The 21,495-nt window shown below is 43.8% G+C and overlaps 1 protein-coding gene across 3 annotated transcripts; it reads right to left on the reverse strand.

Moving 5' to 3' along the window:
* Window positions 1–897: 897 nt before the first annotated feature.
* Window positions 898–17,297, reverse strand: CASP6 (caspase 6). Of its 3 annotated transcripts, XM_057546742.1 has the most exons (8): window positions 17,195–17,271; window positions 16,667–16,852; window positions 9,991–10,030; window positions 8,020–8,166; window positions 7,506–7,582; window positions 5,472–5,647; window positions 2,188–2,347; window positions 898–1,531 (listed from the first exon to the last, which is right to left on the reverse strand). In XM_057546742.1, the coding sequence occupies exons 3-8, from the start codon at window positions 10,017–10,019 to the stop codon at window positions 1,293–1,295; spliced, it is 828 nt and encodes a 275-aa protein (XP_057402725.1). In that variant the 5' UTR covers window positions 10,020–10,030; window positions 16,667–16,852; window positions 17,195–17,271; the 3' UTR covers window positions 898–1,292. The 3 variants fall into 3 exon arrangements, with proteins under 3 accessions (XP_057402725.1, XP_057402724.1, XP_057402726.1); XM_057546741.1 differs by lacking the exon at window positions 16,667–16,852 and having other exon boundaries at window positions 17,195–17,297; XM_057546743.1 differs by lacking the exons at window positions 8,020–8,166; window positions 16,667–16,852 and having other exon boundaries at window positions 17,195–17,297.
* Between the last annotated feature and the right edge of the window lie 4,198 nt (window positions 17,298–21,495).

A 21,495-nucleotide genomic window follows, 5' to 3' on the forward strand; every position in this document is an offset into this window, starting at 1 on the left:
AAAATTGTGTGTGTGAGGGGGGTTTGTTGAGCTCTTTAATAACGTGAGCTAATTTCTCTTAGGTAACCAGAGCTGTAAATTCTTTGCCTAGAGGGCCAGGCCCGTGTTCATTGGATGAACTGAGGAGTTTCTGTAGTCATTTGCTCTTGCAAGAAGAGCCGGCAGCACCTGTGGGTCGGGGGTTAAAGGAAAGGTACAAGGTTCAACTGACAGTGAAGTCCCTGTCATGACCACAAAAAAAGGTATAAATAAATGTCCCATTGACCTTAGCATATAGTTGGCACGTGTTTTTAACTACAACTGAAACAGCACAGGCAAACTACTGCTTCTGAACTAGCAACTCACAAGTTTGTTATCATCAAAGCCCAAACTTTTAATCATATTCAGCCTCCAGTAGGTTATTAACAAAACATATTACTCAAAATTTACATATCATATTAGTAAGAACTGAATCTTAAAAGTAACATCTGGGACTTCCCTGGCGGTCCAGTGGTTAAGACTCCGCACTTCCACTGCAGGGGGCACGGGTTCATTTGCTGGTCTGGGAACTAAGATCCTGCATGCCACATGCCGCGTGGCGCAGCCAAAAGAAAAAGGTAACATCTGTTATTCCATGAACATGATGATGGTCTGTGAGTTGGGATTGCCGGACAGTGAATAGTAACTAACATGCAAGATACTGACAGAATCAAACTTTGCAAGTGTGTAGCCTCTACTGACTAAGAATTAACTGTGTTTTATATTTCTTCCTCAGAATGCCATGTAATAGTTCTTGAAGGCTCATTTTTTCTTTAAAGTGAGAGTTAAGTCCTATATAAAAAGTGATAATTCATATGTAGATTAATTTATATGACCAAATAAAACAAGTCATCTATAAATTACACAAATGAGTAAGAATGTGAATTAGAAAAATTTAATGAAGAGTGAATTTCAGATATTAAAGGAAAACAATGAATTATTAGGTTCAAAAACTTTTAAAAACATTCTAAAATTTTATAAAAAGTCACAAAATACAAGTTAAATCAGTCAGATATTTTGAGTAACCTTGCAATTTACTACAAGAGTCAAGTATTACAAATGCTTGTGGATTTTTATTTATAGGAATTCCCTGAGGATTTCATTTCTACGTATATCAAACCCCTTCACCACGTCCAATATGAGCTATTTTTTTGTAAAGTTCTCTCATTAAAGCTTAAGACATTTAAAATTGCTGCACCATTTAAATTGCTTCAACCTAGAGATACTTCTTTATATAAAAATACAGATACATAAAACAAAATAGCACCTATCAGTCATTTAGATTTTGGAAAGAAATGCAGCTTTTTAGTTAGCATTGAGGCAAAGCAGGGAACCTGCTTCTTTCCAATTGCACTTGGGTCTCTGCAGACGCCCACTCGGCGCTGAGAAACTTTCCTGTTTACCAGTGTGAGGAGTTCTGTGAACTCTAAGGAGGAACCGAACTTTCCCAGCATCTCGCACAAATCTTGAATGTACCATGAGCCATTCACAGTTTCCCGATGTGAGTAATAACCTAAAAAAGATAGATAGGAGGAACCACTGAAGTTTTCTGGTCACTTACTGTGACAGAAGAACACCTTTAAAAAGCCTGAGTTCTTAAAAATCCTTGCAGAAGACTAATATGTGCCATGATACAGTTTTAAAAGTTTTCTGTTGACTATCCTCACGTGGGAAAAAGGATTAATTCCATACAGTTCTATAAAAATAGGGTTAATGCTACGTAATTTTCTCCATTTCCTAAAAATTCCCAAGATAGCAGTAACCAGGCAATGATTTCTGAGACAAGCGATTAGAAAAAAGAAAAACATAAAATTATTTACTGCAAGAGCAGAGAACAACTGTCATCAGAGTATTTTTCAACGTCTTCCATGAGTGTTACCACAAAAGCAGTGTCACCATCAGTAACTGACATATTCTGCTGCTAATAGTCAATATAATTAGCCTTGTAGCTTTAACATAGTTCTCAGGAAGGATTTTTCTATGAGGTATTTTATGCTTTTAGATATCACTCTGATCACATGGCACAAAGAAGTCCATTGAGCCTCTGAGCTTCACGACCAAATCACATGCCCCATTAGAAAGACCTCAACTACATCAAGCCAAGGTGAAACGTACAGGAGTACTTAGCCAAGAAAGCCAATTACACATTTGTATTAAACACCCACACACCTTCTGCCACAGAGTAACACATGAGGAAGTCTGCTCCAGCAGGCAGTGTATAAACTGAGGCTGCGTCCACCTGGGTTAGGTTGACATCCAGCTTGTTTGTCTGATGATCCACTACGTCCGAAGGGACGACTGCCACATCGTGCTGGCTTCCCCGACATGCCTACGAGACAAGGAGGAAAAGCCCCTCCTTTACGTACCTATTCTTCCCAATGCTTCATGTTCACAGTGAATCTGGGATTCAGTACGCCTCCACTGCAACATCAACAGAAGCCACTTTATAGGCGCTTCAGAAACAATGCATTCAGGTTTAGAGCAGGCCAAAGCTGACAGGTTTTTTTCCTACTTACGTTTTCTTATAGTTAATGTTGATTGAATGGTACACTGTAAAAGGGAAAGCATCTGCGGTTTTACAGTTTCTTATGGATTATCCACACCATAGCACCAAGAGTCACCCTTTCTTTTAAAAGCTATAGTATTTGCCTAAGTGTTTCTATATAATCAGGTAATATATTCCCAGATTGGGTTTTCCTTGCCAAGCTGCTGCCATAAATTAAGGGTCAAAATGACACCACATGACCTGAGAGGACATCTATTAATGTGCCTCCTGCCTTTTGCTCCTACTTTAAAGTGAGGGCTCAAATTCTTACTAATTCTGACTCACACAAGGGCTAAAATTAATTTCTACTCAAATAACTATTATGGGCTGCATTTTGTCGTCCCCCCCCCATTTATACACTAAGGACTTCAATATATAATATATAACCCCCAGTGTTTCAAATGTGACTGTATTTGCTGATATGGCCTTTAAAGAGATAATTAAGGTAAAATGAGGTCCTACTGGTGGGCCCTAACCCACTATGACTGGCATCCTTATAAAGAGAGACCAGGACACAGACATAAACAGAGGAAAGAGCATGTGAACAGAAGCCACCTCCCAGACAAGGAGAGAGGCCTCAGAAGAAATCAACCCTGCTGACACCTTGATCTCAGACTCCTAACCTCCAGAACCGCAAGAAAAATTTCTCTTGTCTAACCTACCCAGTTTGTGTACAGGCAGACCTCAGAGATACTGCAGATTTGGTTCCAGACCACAGCAACACAGCGAGTATCACGATAAAGTGAGTCACATGAATTTTTTGGTTTCCCAGTGCATATAAAAGTTATGTTTACACTATACTGTAGTCTATTAAGTGTGCAATAGCATTATGTCTAAAAAAAGTACAGACCTTAATTAAAAAATACTTTATAGCTAAAAAATGCTAACCATCACCTGAATCTTCAGCTAGTCATAATCGTTTTGCAATAGTAATGTCAAAATCACAGATCATCATAACAAATGTAATAATGAAAAAGTTTGAAATATGAAAATTACCAAAATGTGACACAGAAACGAAGTGAGCAAATGCTGTTGGAAAAATGGCATCAACACAGGGTTGCCACAAACCTTCAATTTGTTAAAAAAAAAAAAAAAAAGCACTATCTGCAAAGTGCAATAAAGTGAGGTATGCCTGTACTTTGTTCTGGCAGCCCCAGTAAACTTAATACAGTGCTCTAACAAGATTCTGCTGTAGTATTATAAATGCATTCATCAATTCTGAAATGGCTGAAGAATTAGAAGCTTTAAAAGAAACAGTTCTGATGGATTTCAGAGTTATCATATAAATAGAAGATCCCTAATATCCTATTTTTTACAGGGAGATTTTGATCTTATATAGTATTACCAGGCTTATTTTCAGACCTTATTTTCAACTGTCTTCCTAAATGGAATGTAGAACACATGGAACTCAATGCCATCACTTGCCAAATCAACTGCAGTAAGAATAAGAGCCAGCCTTTACTGGGGGCCTGCCATGTGCCAGGCACTGTTCGAAGTGTTTTTCATTTGTTAGGCCAGATCGTTTTATCCTCTCAACCACCCCATGAGCCAGTGCTATTTTACCCCTATGTCACAGATGAAGAATCTGAGGCATAGAGAAATGAAATAACTTGGCAAAACATTTTCCTTCTTTGTGGCCCATGAGTTATTTCCAATTCTCCTGTCTGACAGTGCTGGCCACTCCCTTTTTCATGAGCAGTCACGTCTTTTTTTTTTTTTTTTTAATATTTATTTATTTTTTGGCTGCGTTGGGTCTTCGTTGCTGTGCGCAGGTGGGCTTTTCTCTCTAGTTGTGGCGAGCAGGAGCTACTCTTTGTTGAGGTGCGCGAGCTTCTCACTGCGGTGGCTTCTCTTGCCGCGGAGCACGGGCTCTAGGCACGCGGGCTTTAGTAGTTGTGGTGTGTGGTCTCAGTAGTTGTGGCTCGCGGGCTCTAGAGCACAGGCTCAGTAGTTGTGGTACATGGGCTTAGTTGCTCCGCGACTTGCAGGATCTTAGTTCCCCCACCAGGGATTGAACTCAGGGCTCTGGCAGTGAGAGCACTGAGTCCTAACCTCTGGACCGCCACGGAATTCCCTCTACACTCGTTTTCCAGGCTATACTTGACATGGGGAAACTCATCTACTCCCATGCTTTCCAGTACCACCCATCCGCTCATTACTCCCAAACTTATTTCTCTAATCCAGGCTGCCTGTCTCAAGTTCTAGACCTGTATCTCCAACGACATGTCCCACAGACACCCCAATGCAGCTGTCCAAACATGAAACCAGGGAGTCATCCTTGACTTTTTTTTTTTTTTATAGCCCCCCCTGCTCCCTTCCTCAAGGTATGGCAGGGTGTGAAACGTAGCTGTGTCCTCCATGCTGTTCATGGAAATAGAGGATTGCAGCCCTGGAACGTGAGGAATTCTCTTTTTTGTTCAGAATCCTTATTGAGGTACCAAATGATGCTATTCAAGCCCCCAAATATTTTTATCCCTAATACCAGTTTGGCAGTGGGTAACCGCATCTTGGCCTAAGGGAAAATGTGAAAGGACGAAGCAAGCTAGGACTAGAAGTCTCTATGCCCACATTCTTCCCACCAGCTAGCACGCTCTCCAGCCCCCAAACCAAACCTGGTCTGAACGGGTGGCCCTGCACTGCACTTGCCCACCAGCAGATGCTTGTCCAGCGGCTCTGCCTTAACACTGGGCTGGGCCAGGGAGCAGCACATTCGTTATTTTGAGTCATTTCCAATGTCAGTCCAAGTGATAAAGATACTAACAGCTCAAACTGCGACTCTGGCTAGGATTCAAAAAGGGCCTTTCCGATTACTGGAGAAAGTTACTTCCGAAATCAGCTTTAGTCCTTTCTAGTCACATGTACAGAACCATGGCCTTGATAATTAAGACTATAACATAATCAGTCTTACCTGAATGATAAATATCTTGGGTTTTCCAACCAGGCTCTGACACTTGTCTCCTTTGAACAAGCCAGTCAGTGTCTGAATTTCAATCTTCGCATCATATGCATAGATGTGGTTGCCTTCACCATGACTCAGGAAAACGCACAAAAAGCAATCGGCGTCTGCATGGCTAGCGGTTGATGCTAAAAAGGCCCCCAAAAGTTATTTAGAAATGAAAATAAGGTGCTTATTATCTACATCTAAAAATTTAATTTACTAATATTAGAATAAAGTTACATACATACAATTGAGGGAGGGGGGAAATTTGTTATTATAATATAAAATGTCTGTAATGAAACATAACTTTTTTAGTATTTAATCAAGCAATAATTTATACCATACTATATCTGATTTTTAAAAAATCCAAATTATTGCAGTTCAAAGTAATAGAGTTGAACAGATTTTGTTAGCTCTTCTAAAACACAGAATAATGACATGGAAAACCTAAAGGGATAACACCCTTAAAAGATCCAAGTCATTTTGGCAATATAAGTTTCCTTGAATCAGCAGAGACCTTCTGGAAAGACCCAAAAACTACTACATAACACCTCCCTATGTGTCGCTGCACCTCCAAGGAGTGCAGCACCTTCACTCTATGTCCGTGGCGCTCAGAGCTTCCGAAAGAGTATTAAGACGGGAGAGTGATGTCCTCCAAAGCTGAGGAGCAAGCAAAGTAGAAAACCTGGTAAGCAGCCAGTTGAAATTATTTACAGGTTAAAGAAGAACTCTGGTACGAGGTTCCTCAAAAAATTAAAAATAGAACTACTGTATCCCGCACTTCCACTTCTGGGTATTTATCCGAAGACAACAAAAACGCTCATTTGAAAAGATATATGAACCCTCATATTCGTTGCGGCAATTATTACAACAGCCAAGATATGGAAGCAACCTAAATGTCCAACAATGGATGAATGGATAAAGAAGACGTGTGTATATACAGTGGCTTACCATTCAGCCATTAAGAAAAGAAATCTCGCCATTTGCAACCACATGACTGAATCCTGAGAGCCTTATGCTAGGTGAGAGAAGGCAGAGAAAGACATGGTCTCACTATATGTGGAATCCAAAACACCAGCCAGCAAGCAGGCGACCAACCTCAAAGATGCAGAGAACAGACTGGTGGCTGCTGGGGCAGAGGCGGGGGGGGAGGGGGCAGAAGGTACTAACTTCCAGTTACACAAATACGTAAGTCCCAGGGATGTAATGGACAGCACGGTGACTGTAGTTAACAATACGGCATCGCATACCGGAAAGCTGCCGAGAGAGGAGATCTTCAAAAGTCCTCATCACAAGAAAAGACAGTCTTTGTAAGTAAGCATATGGTGACAGAGGGTCACTAGATTTCCTGTGGTGATCGTTTCCCACTGTATGCAAGTATCAAATCATTATGCTGTATACCTGAAACTACTGTTATATGTCAATTATACCTCAATTTAAAAAAAAAAGAGCTCGGAAGAAAGTTTAATTATGTAAATGTTATAATAGTCCATTGACAAATTACTTAAAAATCCATGACATGTAGTGATTATTATAAACGTAAGTTGTTCATTTACCTACTACTGCATAGTGATGTAGAAATTAAGAGAGAATGTATATAAATCAACAGTATTTTGAAGCCAGTAAAAAACTTGGGTATGGAAGGAGTCAATTAAAAAATGACTACCCAGCATCTGTAGTATTTGCATTTTTGGCTTTTAATTGCCAAATGAAAAGATCATTTCATTCATTTCTAGAGTAACAGACTGTAACTAGTGGTATATAGACTGTAACTTTGGAGGCATAATACTTTGCAAAGGTCTCTAAATCTGGTAGGTAACACAATCAGAGAGGCACAACCAAAACCTATAACCCATGCTAAATTAATTGACAAGCCTTTTTCACAATACAGTTAATTATTTGGATAATAATTAACACATAGAATAATTGTCTTTACACATAGGATAATTGAAAACTACTCAATCCCATCAGAGGAATATGAATAAGAAAACTATTGATACCTACCCTCGTGAATTCTGAGCAGTAGTTCTTCTGCTTTAAGATCATCAAAGCATTTCACTTCAAATCCTAGATCTGAAAACCTGGAGATAAATTAAATTGGATGTTAGCTTATGAGCTATTCAAAGCTGTCACATACCCCTAATTATTTGAGGAATCTATACACATTTTTATGACATATAAATTGACTTTTCTTTAGAGAGAAAGAAAAATCAAATATGACAATGATGCTTTTCCTTGATAACCCACGGTAGGAAGGGATTTATTCATAACTGATATAAGTTAGAATACTGCCATCTACTATGCAGATAGATTTATAACAATGCAAAGAATGTAAACATTTAATAGAACAGGATTAGGGGGGAAATTCAGGCAAGTTCTTAAGGGAGGCTGTGCCCAAATGAGCTTCATCCTCAAATACTCTTGCTCTGTCTGTTATTTCATCAGTGTGGACAAGTTTTGATAAGTAGTTATCACTTAAATACCTCACCATCTTGACATGTAGATCAAACCATACTACCTGCGCTTAAGACTGTCTCTGTCGGCGCTGGTGCCCTGCCTGTCTGGTAGGGTTAAGTGCCAGAAGAACCTCTCATGATTGAAGATTAAAGCAATTCCTCTCCTCTTGTGGTCCATTTTGTACGTTTCTGCCGGATCAAACACTTCTCTGTTTATGAAAAGTTTTAAAAACAATCACTTAAGTCATATTAAATAATGAGCTCCTCCAAGCCCAAGGTCAACATATAGAGTAGATAGAGGTCTGCTGCGTCCTCCTCCTCTGCCAGGCGGACAGACCACTGGTGTGTCCCAGGGAAGCCTCCCAGCCACACTGGCAAGGGAAGTCCTGAAATATTGGGTGGGCCAAAAAGTTCCTTTGGAATTTAAGTAAAAGACAGACACATTTTCCATCTTCACCAAGAACTTTATTGAACAACATATTCACCGTTTTGTTGCACTACCTTCTGCCATTTTTCAGGCAACTTCAATTCCATCTTCTCAAAACCTTTTCTCTTTTTGAGCAAAGAACTGTTCCAGTTGCCTTTTACAGTCTTCCAGGGGATTGAAATTTTTCCATTAAGAGAATTTTGTAAAGACTGAAATAAATGGAGATCTGAAGATTCAATGTCTGGTGAATACAGCAGATGAATCAGAACTTCCCAGCCAAGCTGTAACAGTATTTGCCTGGTCATCAGAGGAACATGCAGTCTTGCATTATCCTGATAGAAGATTATGCATTTTCTGTTGACTAATTCTGGACGCTTTCATCGAGTGCTGCTTTCAGTTGGTCTAATTGGGAGCAGTACTTCTTGGAATGAATCATTTGGTTTTCCGGAAGGAGCTCATAATACAGAACTCCCTTCCAATCCCACCATGTACACAACATCACCTTCTTTGGATGAAGACTGGCCTTTGGTGTGGTTGATGGTGGCTCATTTTGCTTGCCCCACGATCTCTTCCGTTCCACATTATTGCACAGTATCCACTTTTCATCGCCCGTCACAATTTGTTTTAAAAATGGAACATTTTCATTACATAAAGAATCGCATGCGGAAATACAGTCAAGAAGGTTTTTTTCACTTATGTGGAACCCAAACATCAAAGTGACTGACATAACCAAGCTGGTGCAGATGATTTTCAGTGCTTGATTTGGGTATTTTGAGTATGTCGGCTATCTTCCATGTGGTAGAACGTTGACTGTCCACAATTAATGTCTCGATTTGATCGCTATCAACTTCAACTGGTCTACCCGACTGTGGAGCATCGTCCAGCGAGAAATCTCCAGCACAAAACTTCGCAAACCACTTCTGACACGTTCGATCAGCCACAGCACCTTCTCCATACGCTGCACAAATCTTTTTTTGTGTTTCGGTTGCATTTTTACCTTTCTTGAAATAATAAAGCATAATATGTTGGAAATGTTGCTTTTTTCCTCCCATCTTCAATATTAAAATGGCTACACAAAAATTCAATTTTGATAACTTTTTTTTTCAAATGCATGCTGATATGACAGCTGTCACAATACAGTCTAACAAAATTGTTTTGAATGAAGTTAAAGACAACTAAGTGCTACTAGAGCCATCGAACGGAAAAAAGCGAACAAGCTTTTTGGCCCACCCAATATTTCTGTACCAACAGGTAACAGCAGCCATCCTGAGCACCCCTACGCCCCCCCCAATCCCTCTGCATGGGTGTCTTCCCCCCAGGTCTCCAGGAGTCAGCGACCAAGGACAACGGCCTGGCCCAGGCCTAGCCCCAGGGCCCATGCCGTCCCAATTGTTCAGTATTTTGAACCTCAGTCTAGGTCCCTTCACAGCCAGGGGCGGCACATCTACACTAACCTGCACATCTACAAACCAACCCTCCAAATGCTAAAACCTGACATTCTCAGTTCTGCTCTCTAGCTCCCAGGTCCCTTTCTTGCTTTGATTTCTGTAGGCTGATCATGATCACCAAAGGAAAAGAGCTTTACTGGTAAAGAGCACATTTTTACCTCATAGGGAAGGCATCTGTTTCTGTCATGTTTTGTTCACCTATTAAAAAAAAGTTGGGTTTTGTTAATATACTTTTTGACTGATGGTCATAAAACACATCAGGAACTCCCAGCTGCCTTGACTCCTATACTCTTAAGCCCCTTCTGTCTTGATTAGTTTAAAGGTCAAAGTATGTGAGAAGGAGTAAGGGAGAAGGAAGGGAAAGTGCTATTAATAATAAACAAATTAGAGTGGCATGGACTTATATATACTACCAAATGTAAAACAGCTAGCTAGTGGGAAGCAGCCGCATAGCACAGGGAGATCAGCTCGGTGCTCTGTGACCACCTAGAGGGGTGGGATAGGGAGGGTGGGAGGGAGGGAGATGCAAGGGGGAAGAGATAGGGGGATATATGTATATGTATAGCCGATTCACTTTGTTATACAGCAGAAACTAACACACCATTGTAAAGCAATTATACTCCAATAAAGATGTTAAAAAAAATAAACAAATAACTATAAATTAACAGCTCAATTTTTTCTCACCCTCAACTCTTACGTGCAAAATAAAACAGATTAGAAATGGAGAAAATTAAAAAAATTAAAATGGAGAAAATATTACTCAAACACATTCATTGCAAAATATGTCTAGAGTAACAAATGTAGCTCTGTGATCATGCAGCTCAAATGAAATATGAAATTGCTCGATTTTGCAGAAAATGTTTTTGCAAATATTCTCTGAAACAGAGAAGGGATTAAGTCAAGCAAGAGAACTGAACAGAGCGTGGTTAATACTGGATTACCCTGCCACCTGGAAGAGGTAGACGTTTGGTGGAGGAAGGGAAGGGGCAAAGGCTCAGACTTTGATCTCCTGAATGACACATGTGCACTTACGACCCTATAATCGGGACCCTCTGCTCCTGACCCACGAACAGACTTCCCCACCCCCGAGACAGCATCTCACTGAATCCCTCTTTACTCCCGGGAACAGGCTGTGCAACAGAGCTGTCTGCAATGACAGAATTCCCTACACCAGAGCTGTCCCATAGGGTAGCCACTGGCCACATGTGGTCTTGAGCACTTGAAATGTGGCTAGTGTAACTGAGGAACTCAGTTAATTAAATTAATTTAAACGTGTGGCTAGTGGCTTCTGTACTGGACAGCACAGTCAGTCCAGCATCTTCTACAAGAAGGGCCCATACGCTCATAAATCTGTTTTTACCTGATAAACTTAAGAACTTAAGAACTTAAGAGGGGAGGGGAGAGAAGGTAATACAATATCAACAGTATAGCAAGATGCACCTCTCAGCTGAGGTCTTTGAAGGAAGCGCAACAGACCCTAAGGGTAGACTCCTACCCATCATCTCCTAGTCAAGAGGGTGGGGTCCCCCTCTCTCCTTGGAGTCTCTCCTTGACGCCTGATTGTTCTAACCTCACGTCTCCTCACTGACAAAAATCCGCCCAGGGAGGGAGGATGAGGTGAGATGGGGAATTCAACTCCAGGGCCCTTTACTAGTCACTCTCAGCCTGTTCCTCCTGTAATGCACCCAGGATTCCAGCCAAGACCCCACGGCGGCCTTCCCCTTCCCCTGTGCCATACGCCCCAGTTTTTCTTAACCTTTTGCATCATTTCCTGGCCTGGGTGATACAACGCAGATTCCTGGATCCTAACCCTGACTTACAGAATCAGAATCCTGGGAAAGGGCGCAGTGGTGGAGAATCCACCTGCCAATGCAGGGGACAAGGGTTCGATCCCTGGTCCGGGAAGATCCCACATGCCGTGGAGCAACTAAGCCCGTGCGCCACAACTACTGAGCCTGCGCTCTAGAGTCTGCGAGCCACAACTACCGAAGCCCAGGTGCCTAGAGCCCGTGCTCCGCAACAAGAGAAGCCACCGTGATGAGAAGCCCACGCACCGCAACGAAGAGTAGCCCCTGCTCGCCACAACTAGAGAAAGCCCACACGCAGGAACGAAGACCCAATGAAGCCAAAAATAAAATAAATAAATAAAATAAATTTATTTAAAAAAAAAAAAGAATCCTGGGAAAGGTGACGATCTGCATTTTTACAAGGTGATTTTTACTCACACCAAAGATTAGGAGTCAAAAGCAGCCTCTAATGCATCCTCCCCACTCTCCCAAAGTTTCTGTGCTACTCCACATCCTGCTCTAAGGTGGATATTTCATATTCCACACCCTGCTTTACTGGGAATACTTCCTACCAAGCACTCCTCTATCCAGGGGGACTTCCCTACTGGACAGCAGCTCTACTGGGGGATTTCCTACTCCACACAATGTTCTAAAAGGGATCCCACCGACTCCACCCACGGCTCTACTAAGGTTACGTGGTAGCTCATTCACTGTTCCACCAGAACACTTCCTCCCCCACACACTGATGCTGGGGATACTTCCTGCTGTACACACTGTCCTCCCAGGGACAGTACTTACTCCACACACTTTTCTGCTAGAACACTTTCTGCTCTGCACACTCGACACTGGGGATACTTCCTACCACGCACAGTGCTCTCCAGGGATCCAGAAACTCCTCTACCCAGAATACTTCCTATACCACACACTAGTCTACCATGAAACCTCCAGCCCTACTCTACTACCAGGGCACTTCCTCCTCCACACACTGCTCTACTGGGGCACGTCCTACCCCACACACTGCCGTACAGCTGATGCTTCCTAATAAGACACCCCCCTACTTGGGATGCTGACCCAGTGAGCACACGGCCCTCTGGGGGATACTTCCTATTCCACAGTTATGCCCAGGGTACCTCCTCCTACACACCCCGTTCCACCGGGGTTACTTCCTACGCCACACGGTGTTCTACCCGGGATACAGAAACTGCTCTACTCGGAATACTTCCTACTCCACACAATGATAAACCGGGATACTTCTTAGTCCACACACTGCTCTGCTATGGATACTTCGAATCCACATACTGCCCTACCCAGGACACATCCTATTCCACAGCACGCTCTATCCTGGACACTTCCTACTTCACACACTGATCTACCAAGGGTACCTGGTAGCACCCACACCCTGCCCTCCCCGGGACATGTCCTGCTCCACACACTGCTTTACCAGGTCACTCCCCGGGACACGTCCTACTCCTCTTACTCTACCAATTACTCCACCCAGAACTCTCCCTACTCCACACACTGCTCTATGGAGGCTACTTCCTTCTCCACACACTTTCCACCGGCCATACTTCCGGCTCCACTCGCTGCTCAGCCGAGGACACATCCTACCTTTCCTACTCCACACACTGCACTACAGGAGAGATTTCCTACTCCACGCTGCTCTACCTGGGATCTTCCTACTCCACCGTGTTCTACGTGCAGAACGCTACTGCACACACTGCTCTCTGTGACACACTTCTTCCTACGACAGTGCTCCGCCGGAGCAGAGTTCCTTAACAGAGACCTCTTCACCCGGATACCTCCTCCTCAACAGCGCTGTACCCAGGGCCACCTCCCTACTGCACTCAGTGCTCAGCCAGCACACTTGCTACCCCACGTGCTGCTCCACTGCACACACATCCTCCTCTTCCCACTCCACAAGCAGCCATACCCGGGATACTTCCTACCCCACACGCTGTTCCTCTACGGGGGTTACTTCCTACTCCACACGCTGTTCCTCTACGGGGGATACTTCCTACTCCACACGCTGTTCCTCTACGGGGGATGCTTCCTACTCCACACGCTGTTCCTCTACGGGGGATACTTCCTGCTCCACACGCTGTTCCTCTACGGGGGATGCTTCCTACTCCACGCGGCTCTATGGGGATGCTTCCTACTCCACACGCTGTTCCTCTACGGGGGATACTTCCTACTCCACGCGGCTCTATGGGGGATGCTTCCTACTCCACACGCTGTTCCTCTACGGGGGATACTTCCTACTCCACGCGGCTCTACGGGGGATGCTTCCTACTCCACATGCTGTTCCTCTACGGGGGATACTTCCTACTCCACACGCTGTTCTCCTGGGATACTTCCTACTCCACGCGCTGTTCTCCTGGGATACTTCCTACTCCACGCGGCTCTATGGGGGATGCTTCCTACTCCACACGCTGTTCCTCTACGGGGGATACTTCCTACTCCACACGGCTCTGTGGGGGATGCTTCCTACTCCACACGCTGTTCCTCTACGGGGGATACTTCCTACTCCACACGCTGTTCTCCTGGGATACTTCCTACTCCACGCGCTGTTCTCCTGGAATACTTCCTACTCCACGCGGCTCTATGGGGGATGCTTCCTACTCCACACGCTGTTCCTCTACGGGGGATACTTCCTACTCCACACGGCTCTGTGGGGGATGCTTCCTACTAAGACGCCCCGCTCCTCAGGCATGCTGCCCTTCTGAACACACTGCTCTTCTAGTGCGTGAACTCCTCCACCCAGAGTACTTCCTACAACACATTGATGCATCATGATACCTTCTAGGCCACACGCTGCTTCCCTTGGACACTTTCCACTTCTGACAAGGCTCTATTGGGGCTACTTCCGACTCACACACTGTTCTAACTGGGATTCCTCCTACCCCACAATTGCTCTTCCCTGAAGAGCTCCACACCCTGTCTACCGGGGTTACTTCCTGCTCTACCAGAGCAGTGCAGGGTTTTCTCTCCTGCCATTTTCAAAAGCTTTTGTTCCAGGATCCTTTGAATAACCTCACGTCCTGATCATTAAACCAATTATACAATAAAGAAATAGAACCACTCAAACTAAACACATTAAATCCATATCTGAAAGCCAATCACCTCCTTCACCCGCCAAGAACCTGCACAGGCTGGAGAGCACCTGAGTCTCTTCTGTGATGCCCAGAGTAGTAGCAGACCCAGCAGTTCACCACTCCCAGCTTTTGCACCTTGTTGTCTAGTGAGCCTAAGGCAGCTTTAAGTGTCCCTGGCGGAAGCTGTGCCAACTGGCCGGTCACCAAACTAACTGAAGTCCTTGAGGGTAAAAGCACTGGACAGGTACACTCGACTGGGTCTTTCAAGTTCCTTTTTCACAGTCTGAGGAAGGAGCTTCACAATTCTCCTGGGCTGGATGTAATTTATGCTGTGCATTTGGGTCATCTCAAATACTGCCCTCAGCTTACAGACTTAGGAAAGATGGCCAGTTTTAAGTAGCTCAAGATTAATTTGCTTAAAATGACATCCAGTTTCAAAGTTAACAGATAGGACAATCTCAGTGAGGCATTTTTTAAAGTTTTTTTTGTTGTCACTGTTAACATGATAGATGTAGAAAGACACTGGGCTGTGAAAACTTTAGTTCTGATCCTCACAGGCTCTAACCTTCACTCTGCTATAAACAGGCACCCTGTATCCTGCAATACCAATTACCGACCAAGTCCAGCTGCCACTCTGTTCTAGCGGTTTGTTGAATCAGAACAGAAAGCTATGAAGACAGACATTAGAACCGAGGTTCCAATACTTTTCCTGGAGTTGATCAATTTTACCCTGCTTCCAGAGAACATACAATGCGACTCTGTCACAGTCACTTTAAAATGTATGTACCCAGCAGACCAGCTTTCAGGAAGGGTGCGCTTTAACAAGTATCATCGTACTGCATGAATACAAACAAACTGGCTTTGTTGACATGGAGAAAATAAATCTTAATGAGGGAGATACCCTGTATAACAGATTTACAAATTCCTGTTCATCTGCAATCTATTCATCAAAAATGGGTCCGCCACTAAACCTGACTCTTGACCTCTTCTCCCTTCTCCATGCCTCTGATTTAAGCAATTTTCCTCTCCACCATAATGCAACCATGACCTCTTTGCTCCTTAAACAAGTTTAATTTTTACAAAACCAATCAATCATTCCTTTTTCCTCCACACCTTAATCTGTTAATGCCTCCAGCTACCATTTGTTGATGGCGTGGCACTTTAGATAACTTTATCTCACTCTGCTCCACAGGCCCTGTGAGACAGAGAAAGTGCAAGAGATTTGTCCAAGGTCAGTGCCCTGGAGTTGGTACTAAAGACCCGGTTCTGCCTGTAGATTCCAAAGTCCCTACACTCCGTCACCATGTTAAAACCGCTCCCACCAGAGAGAGACCAAAAACCTTTCTAAACTAAGTGTTCATTTCTCCCAACTTCTTCAGCATCTACTGTTGTCATCTTCATTCACTGCAGTATCTACGAAAATCTACCCATATTCCCTATCAACAATTGGTTTATTAATCATACTTTGAGTGACTCATGTCAGGCCTGGAACACACTGGAAAAGGGGTGGGGTGGAGATAGAAAAGGGAGCAAGTAGGAAAAGGAAGGAAGCCATAAAAAGAATGGTGGGCGACATGCGGTGACTAGCGGTCCCTCAAGCATCCTGGACCGCTGCCCCTGCTTCCCACCCCTCACCTCTGGTTCCAAAAGGGAAATGGCCACTGGACCTCGCACTGTCCATCAGGGTAATGCCACTTCCTCCTGAACAACCATGGTGACTTTTACAACTTGATTCTGGGGCAAAAGGCTTGTTTTGTGCGGCGAGGAATAAAAAGCTCTGAAATAAAGGCGCTCTGCATCGACTGACTGCCAGCGCTTCAAACCACCCCCCACTTTTTTTCTTTTTACTATGGCCAGAATTTCTAAACCTTATCAGTAAAATAATTAAGAAGTGACAGGGAAGAACGTTCTAAAGCATGCGTTTAGCAGTTGATCATTTTGTAGAGAATAGTTACTGTGGCTTTAAATTCACGAACAACTGCAGGTTTCCGGGAGGCAGGAGAGCCATGGGGGCTGTGCAGCCGCCGACGCCTGGCTTTTGTCTCCAGGTTCAGAGCGGGCAAGCCCGGGGGCCTCTCCGCCCGGGCACTGCCTCGGGCCGGTCACGCTCCATTGTTACTGCAGGCAACCACTTCTTTTGACTGAGAAGTGAGAAAACAAAACAAGATCCAACCTCCAAAAGCTAACTTTCTTATGACCAGGCGCAGTTAAAGTTTAAATAGCCCCGACGGCTAGAAAGAGATCAGCGCCCGGAGGACAAAAGCGGCCAGGGCACGCCCCAGCGCTCGGCGCCGCCACCAGGGACCGCAAGGAGGCGGCGGCGAGGTTCCCGAGTTGTTTTTCTGAGCCCAGAAGCTAAGCTGCGCCCACCGGACCTAGGCGCTTCCCTCCAAGACCCTCAACTTCTTCCGGCCGCCGAACAAAGCCGGAGGAGCCCGCGTCACCGCCCCCGCCTGCGCGCCCCCTCGGCACCCGCAGCCTACCTGCACCGTGAGCCCCGCGGAGACCCGGCGCCGAGCTCATCGCGGCCGAGCGCGCAGCACCGATGCCCTGGCGGCCTCCGCTTCCTGCAGCCGGACTGCAGCCCCCGCCCCTTCCTCCCCCGGCCCCCGCCCCCGCCCCCGCCCCCCCCCCAGTGCCCGCGCTCCCTGCCCGCCGCCTGCTGGAGGGTGGGACGGGGTCGGTGGTGGCAGTGCACCCCGCAGAGTTAAGGCCCCTTTCCCTCACGTGGAGTTCGCCGAGGCAAGAGCGCCCGGGCAGGGCAGGGGACGCGGTCTCGTCCGTCTGGCGCCTTGGAGAGCCAAACCCTGCCGTGGGGAGACGTCAGACTCTACCCCGAGCACGAGCGGCGGTCCCGGGGTGGGAGGCTCCAGGCAACTGCAGATCACCTGCGGCGAGCTCCACGCTCAAGCCCCGCCCCAAGCGTTTGCTCCTCCTCACGCCCTCAAAGGTGCAGGCTGTTGTGTGTTCCTGTTTCCCTAGCAGTCCTTTCTCCAGTACGAGTTACTTTATAGGATTTGTAAGAATTTACAATATTTTAAAACGCTGTTTGTATAGCGGATTCGGGCCAAAGTAAACTAGATGCCACTCCAGGATTCTCAAGTGTGGCTTTTGTAAGTAGAGGTAATTCGGGGAAGGAATCATGCAGAAATTAGGAGACCGGTCTCTGGGGTCTGTAGACGATGGCTTTTAACGACCCAGAGCATGTCTGCTGCATTTAATTGAGCTCCTCTTCGGGTGGTTGGCTAGTGTGTAAATGTACTTCAACGAACAACTCTGAAACCGGAAGAAAAGGTGGCTTCCTCTTTCCATCTTCTCTGGGTCTTGCCATTTAACAAGTAACCGACATCAGACTGGGGGAAAAAATGTGTTAAGGCACCATTTCTAATACATTAAAATAAGTATAAGGGATCCGTCTTCTATAAGCATCACCCCTTTATTGGGGAGGGAAAAATCAAATCTAACTTGGTAACTTTTCCTACATGTACTTGTGGTTCAGAAGTCTTGCTTGGTCATTGAATAGAATATAAATCAAAGGATTTTACTCACCCCACGCCACTTACTGTTCAGTTCCTTGTAGGCATAAAATATTTCAGGAGTCACTAGCTTTGTTCCTTATTCTGCGGTGAAGACATGGAGTATCAGTATCTCCCTTGTATTGTGGTTGTAACAACTGAGTTAAATCACTGTATTCAGAACAGTGCCTGGCTTGTGAAGAGCTCAATACATTTTTATTGCCACCATCTTAAGCTTATTGAAAGCAAAATTGGCCTTCTTTCGGTTTCCCCATTACAAAGCAGTTGCTTAGTATGTAGGTGCTCAACAAATATTTATCTATTGAATGAGATTCAGGGTTTCAGCATTTGCACTCTGGACTTCACCCAGTTTGAATGAGTTATCTGACCACCAGAGCCTCCTGTCCTTCTGCCCGGTTTTCAGGGTCTCCTCTGCTTGAGCCCTGAAAACACTCCTTATATAGAAGCAGAACTCCCATTGGCCGACCTTCCATTTATCTGAAAGGAGCAGATGAAAGGAATTTATTTTTTCCCCTTAAGTGTCTTGTTATCTCAGAATATTGTATTGCTTTTATAGCATGTGGTTATATAAAGATACTGTCTACCTTAAGAGACATAAATACAAAGCATTAGGATACTTATTTTACAATTATAAATGCTAAATTCTAGCTTTTTAAAGCAATAGCTATCCCCCCAGTAAAAAGGGTAAGTGCCTGGGATTGGGAAATGGGCTGCCTAGGTTCTAATCCTGGCTCCACGGTTTTATTGGCTGTGAGACCATGGACAAGTACTTAAGGCAGTTTAACCTGTCCCAGCTTCAAATTCTTCTCTGTAAAATGGGGATCAAATTTACTCAATAGCTGAGATAGTAACTGCCAAAATTCCAGAATAGTACCCAGCCCACAGTAAGTTTTCAGTACATGTTATTTTTAGCTACTGAAGATTACCTACACCAGTTCTCAAACCGTAGTCTCTGAATCAGCAGGATCAACATCATCTGGGAACATACTAGAAATGCAAACTCTTGGGACCTACACAATCAAACCTACTGGATGAGAAACTGGGGGTGGGGTCCAGCAGCTCATTTTAACAAGCCCTCCAGTGATTCTGCTGCATGCTCACGTTTGAGACATAGACTAATTAGAATCCTACAAGGAATCTCTTCCTTCTCAAGAAGAACCCAAAGCAATTCCATATTATTAAAATAATTAAGATATACTAAAGACCAAAAGTTAACGGGCAGGATGGCTTGATTCTTGCCATTATAGTGACTTTTAGTGACTTTTTTTTTTTTTTTTAATATTTTTGCCTTGTTTTGTGTCCTCAATTGGTTTTTCACTTCAGTTACTTTTTTTTTTTTAATTAATTAATTTATTTATTTATTTATTTTTGGCTGTGCTGGGTCTTCGTTTCTGTGCGAGGGCTTTCTCTAGCTGTGGCAAGCGGGGGCCACTCTTCATCGCGCTGCGCAGGCCTCTCACCATCGCGGCCTCTCCCGCTGCGGAGCACAGGCTCCAGACGCGCAGGCTCAGCAACTGTGGCTCACGGGCCCAGCCGCTCCGCGGCACGCGGGATCCTCCCAGGCCAGGGCCCGAACCCGCGTCTCCTGCACTAGCAGGCAGGTTCCCAACCACTGCGCCACCAGGGAAGCCCCTTAGTGACTTTTTTTAGTGACTTTTAGAAGTCACTTTTATGGAATTTTCTGAAACTGAAGCTCTTAGCCAACTGTTACCTATCCAAAGAATGAAATATATGGAATAAAGTTAAATTCAGAGATAATTCTAAAACTTAAATTTTGGCCTTTTTTCTTTTTTCAGTGTTTACCCCACTAAACCTTGTTTTTTTCCTATATAAATCATAGGAATACCAAATTTCTATAATTCTGATTACTACACTTAAGAAAACTTGAGAGCCAACAAAGACATATTTGTAAAGTAGTCAGCAAGGAGACTCTGAAGGATGTTTTGGAAACCTAATAAGCCCAAGACAAAAAAAAGCATAACATCACGGTGACCTGTATGCAAATATGACACTGCTGATCTAGTTTTATTTTTATTGATAACTATTAATTTAGTTATTTTTCATATACTGGTTGTACACAATTCTGTGAGGAAAAACAGCAAACTAAAGGGGCTATTTCAATCATTAGAGCCAGGTGTTATACAAGACGAATATACTGCAGGGAGTATCTGTGAATTTTGACCAATGCAATGTAATCTATATGGAAGGATCCTTACCTAATAGGTTTCATTCTACTCCCCAAAGTTACTAAAGTCAGTCTACTAAAAAGAGTTGTTTTTACAGAAGGACTCCATTGTCTTCATTTTGTTAGATGTTATTCCTGTTTTGTACCAGGATAAAATAATGACCATTCTGACCTCCTGCCAACCTTGTACATCTATAAATAGTGACAGAAATACCACTTTTTCATTTTAGGGAGAAGTAGTTATAAGCTAACAAAACAACTTTTTAATTAGTACTACTAGTCTAGACTAGTCTAGGGGGTCACTGAAGGAAATCCTGCTCGAGAAGATGTGTTTTCCCTCATGTTTCAATTCTGTCTTCCTTACAACTTCTTTGTGCCTCGGTTTCTCCACCTATAAAATGAATACAGCCATATCTGTCCCTGGAAGAGGTGTGCCAAAAGACTTTAAAAAGACAGGCATTATTTGAAGGCAATATAGTTTTATTATTTTAAAATATCAATATATGTCTTGAAAACAGCTGCTAAAAGCTAGTTTTTTGGGGGTGATTTTGTTTTTTAATTTTTTCTGTGGATAAGGAAAATACCATCCTTAAAGCTTAAATATATGCCCTGTCATACAGAATTCAAGTGAAGACAGTACAAACTTATCTTCAGCTTAATATATATACACATAAATAATTACAGATATGTACATGTACATGGGTTAATATATACATATTTCCTAGCTCTGTTTGCTGGGAGGGTCTAGAAGCAGTGATACCCCAGTAGAAACAAGCTATCCAGTGTCCAGATCTTGGTTTCTAAGTTCCACTGTAAACCATTCTTCAATAAAAGGAACCTTTGAAAAGAGGCTGATTCTAGGGCTGGGGCTGGGAATATATAAGATGAGCCTGAAGCAACTTTCCTACTTTCTTACCAGAAAGGATGGAGATGCTCAAAAGTCAAAAGGATAGTTCAGGTCAAAGACACACAGAGTCAAACTGACGTAACTCCCAACGGCCAAGCTGGAACAATTTGTAAATATTACCCACAGTACAAAAGAAATAGGCATGAATCCATACTG

The sequence above is a fragment of the Balaenoptera acutorostrata genome, chromosome 5 (genome assembly GCF_949987535.1).
Source record: "Balaenoptera acutorostrata chromosome 5, mBalAcu1.1, whole genome shotgun sequence".
Classification (NCBI taxonomy): domain Eukaryota; kingdom Metazoa; phylum Chordata; class Mammalia; order Artiodactyla; family Balaenopteridae; genus Balaenoptera; species Balaenoptera acutorostrata.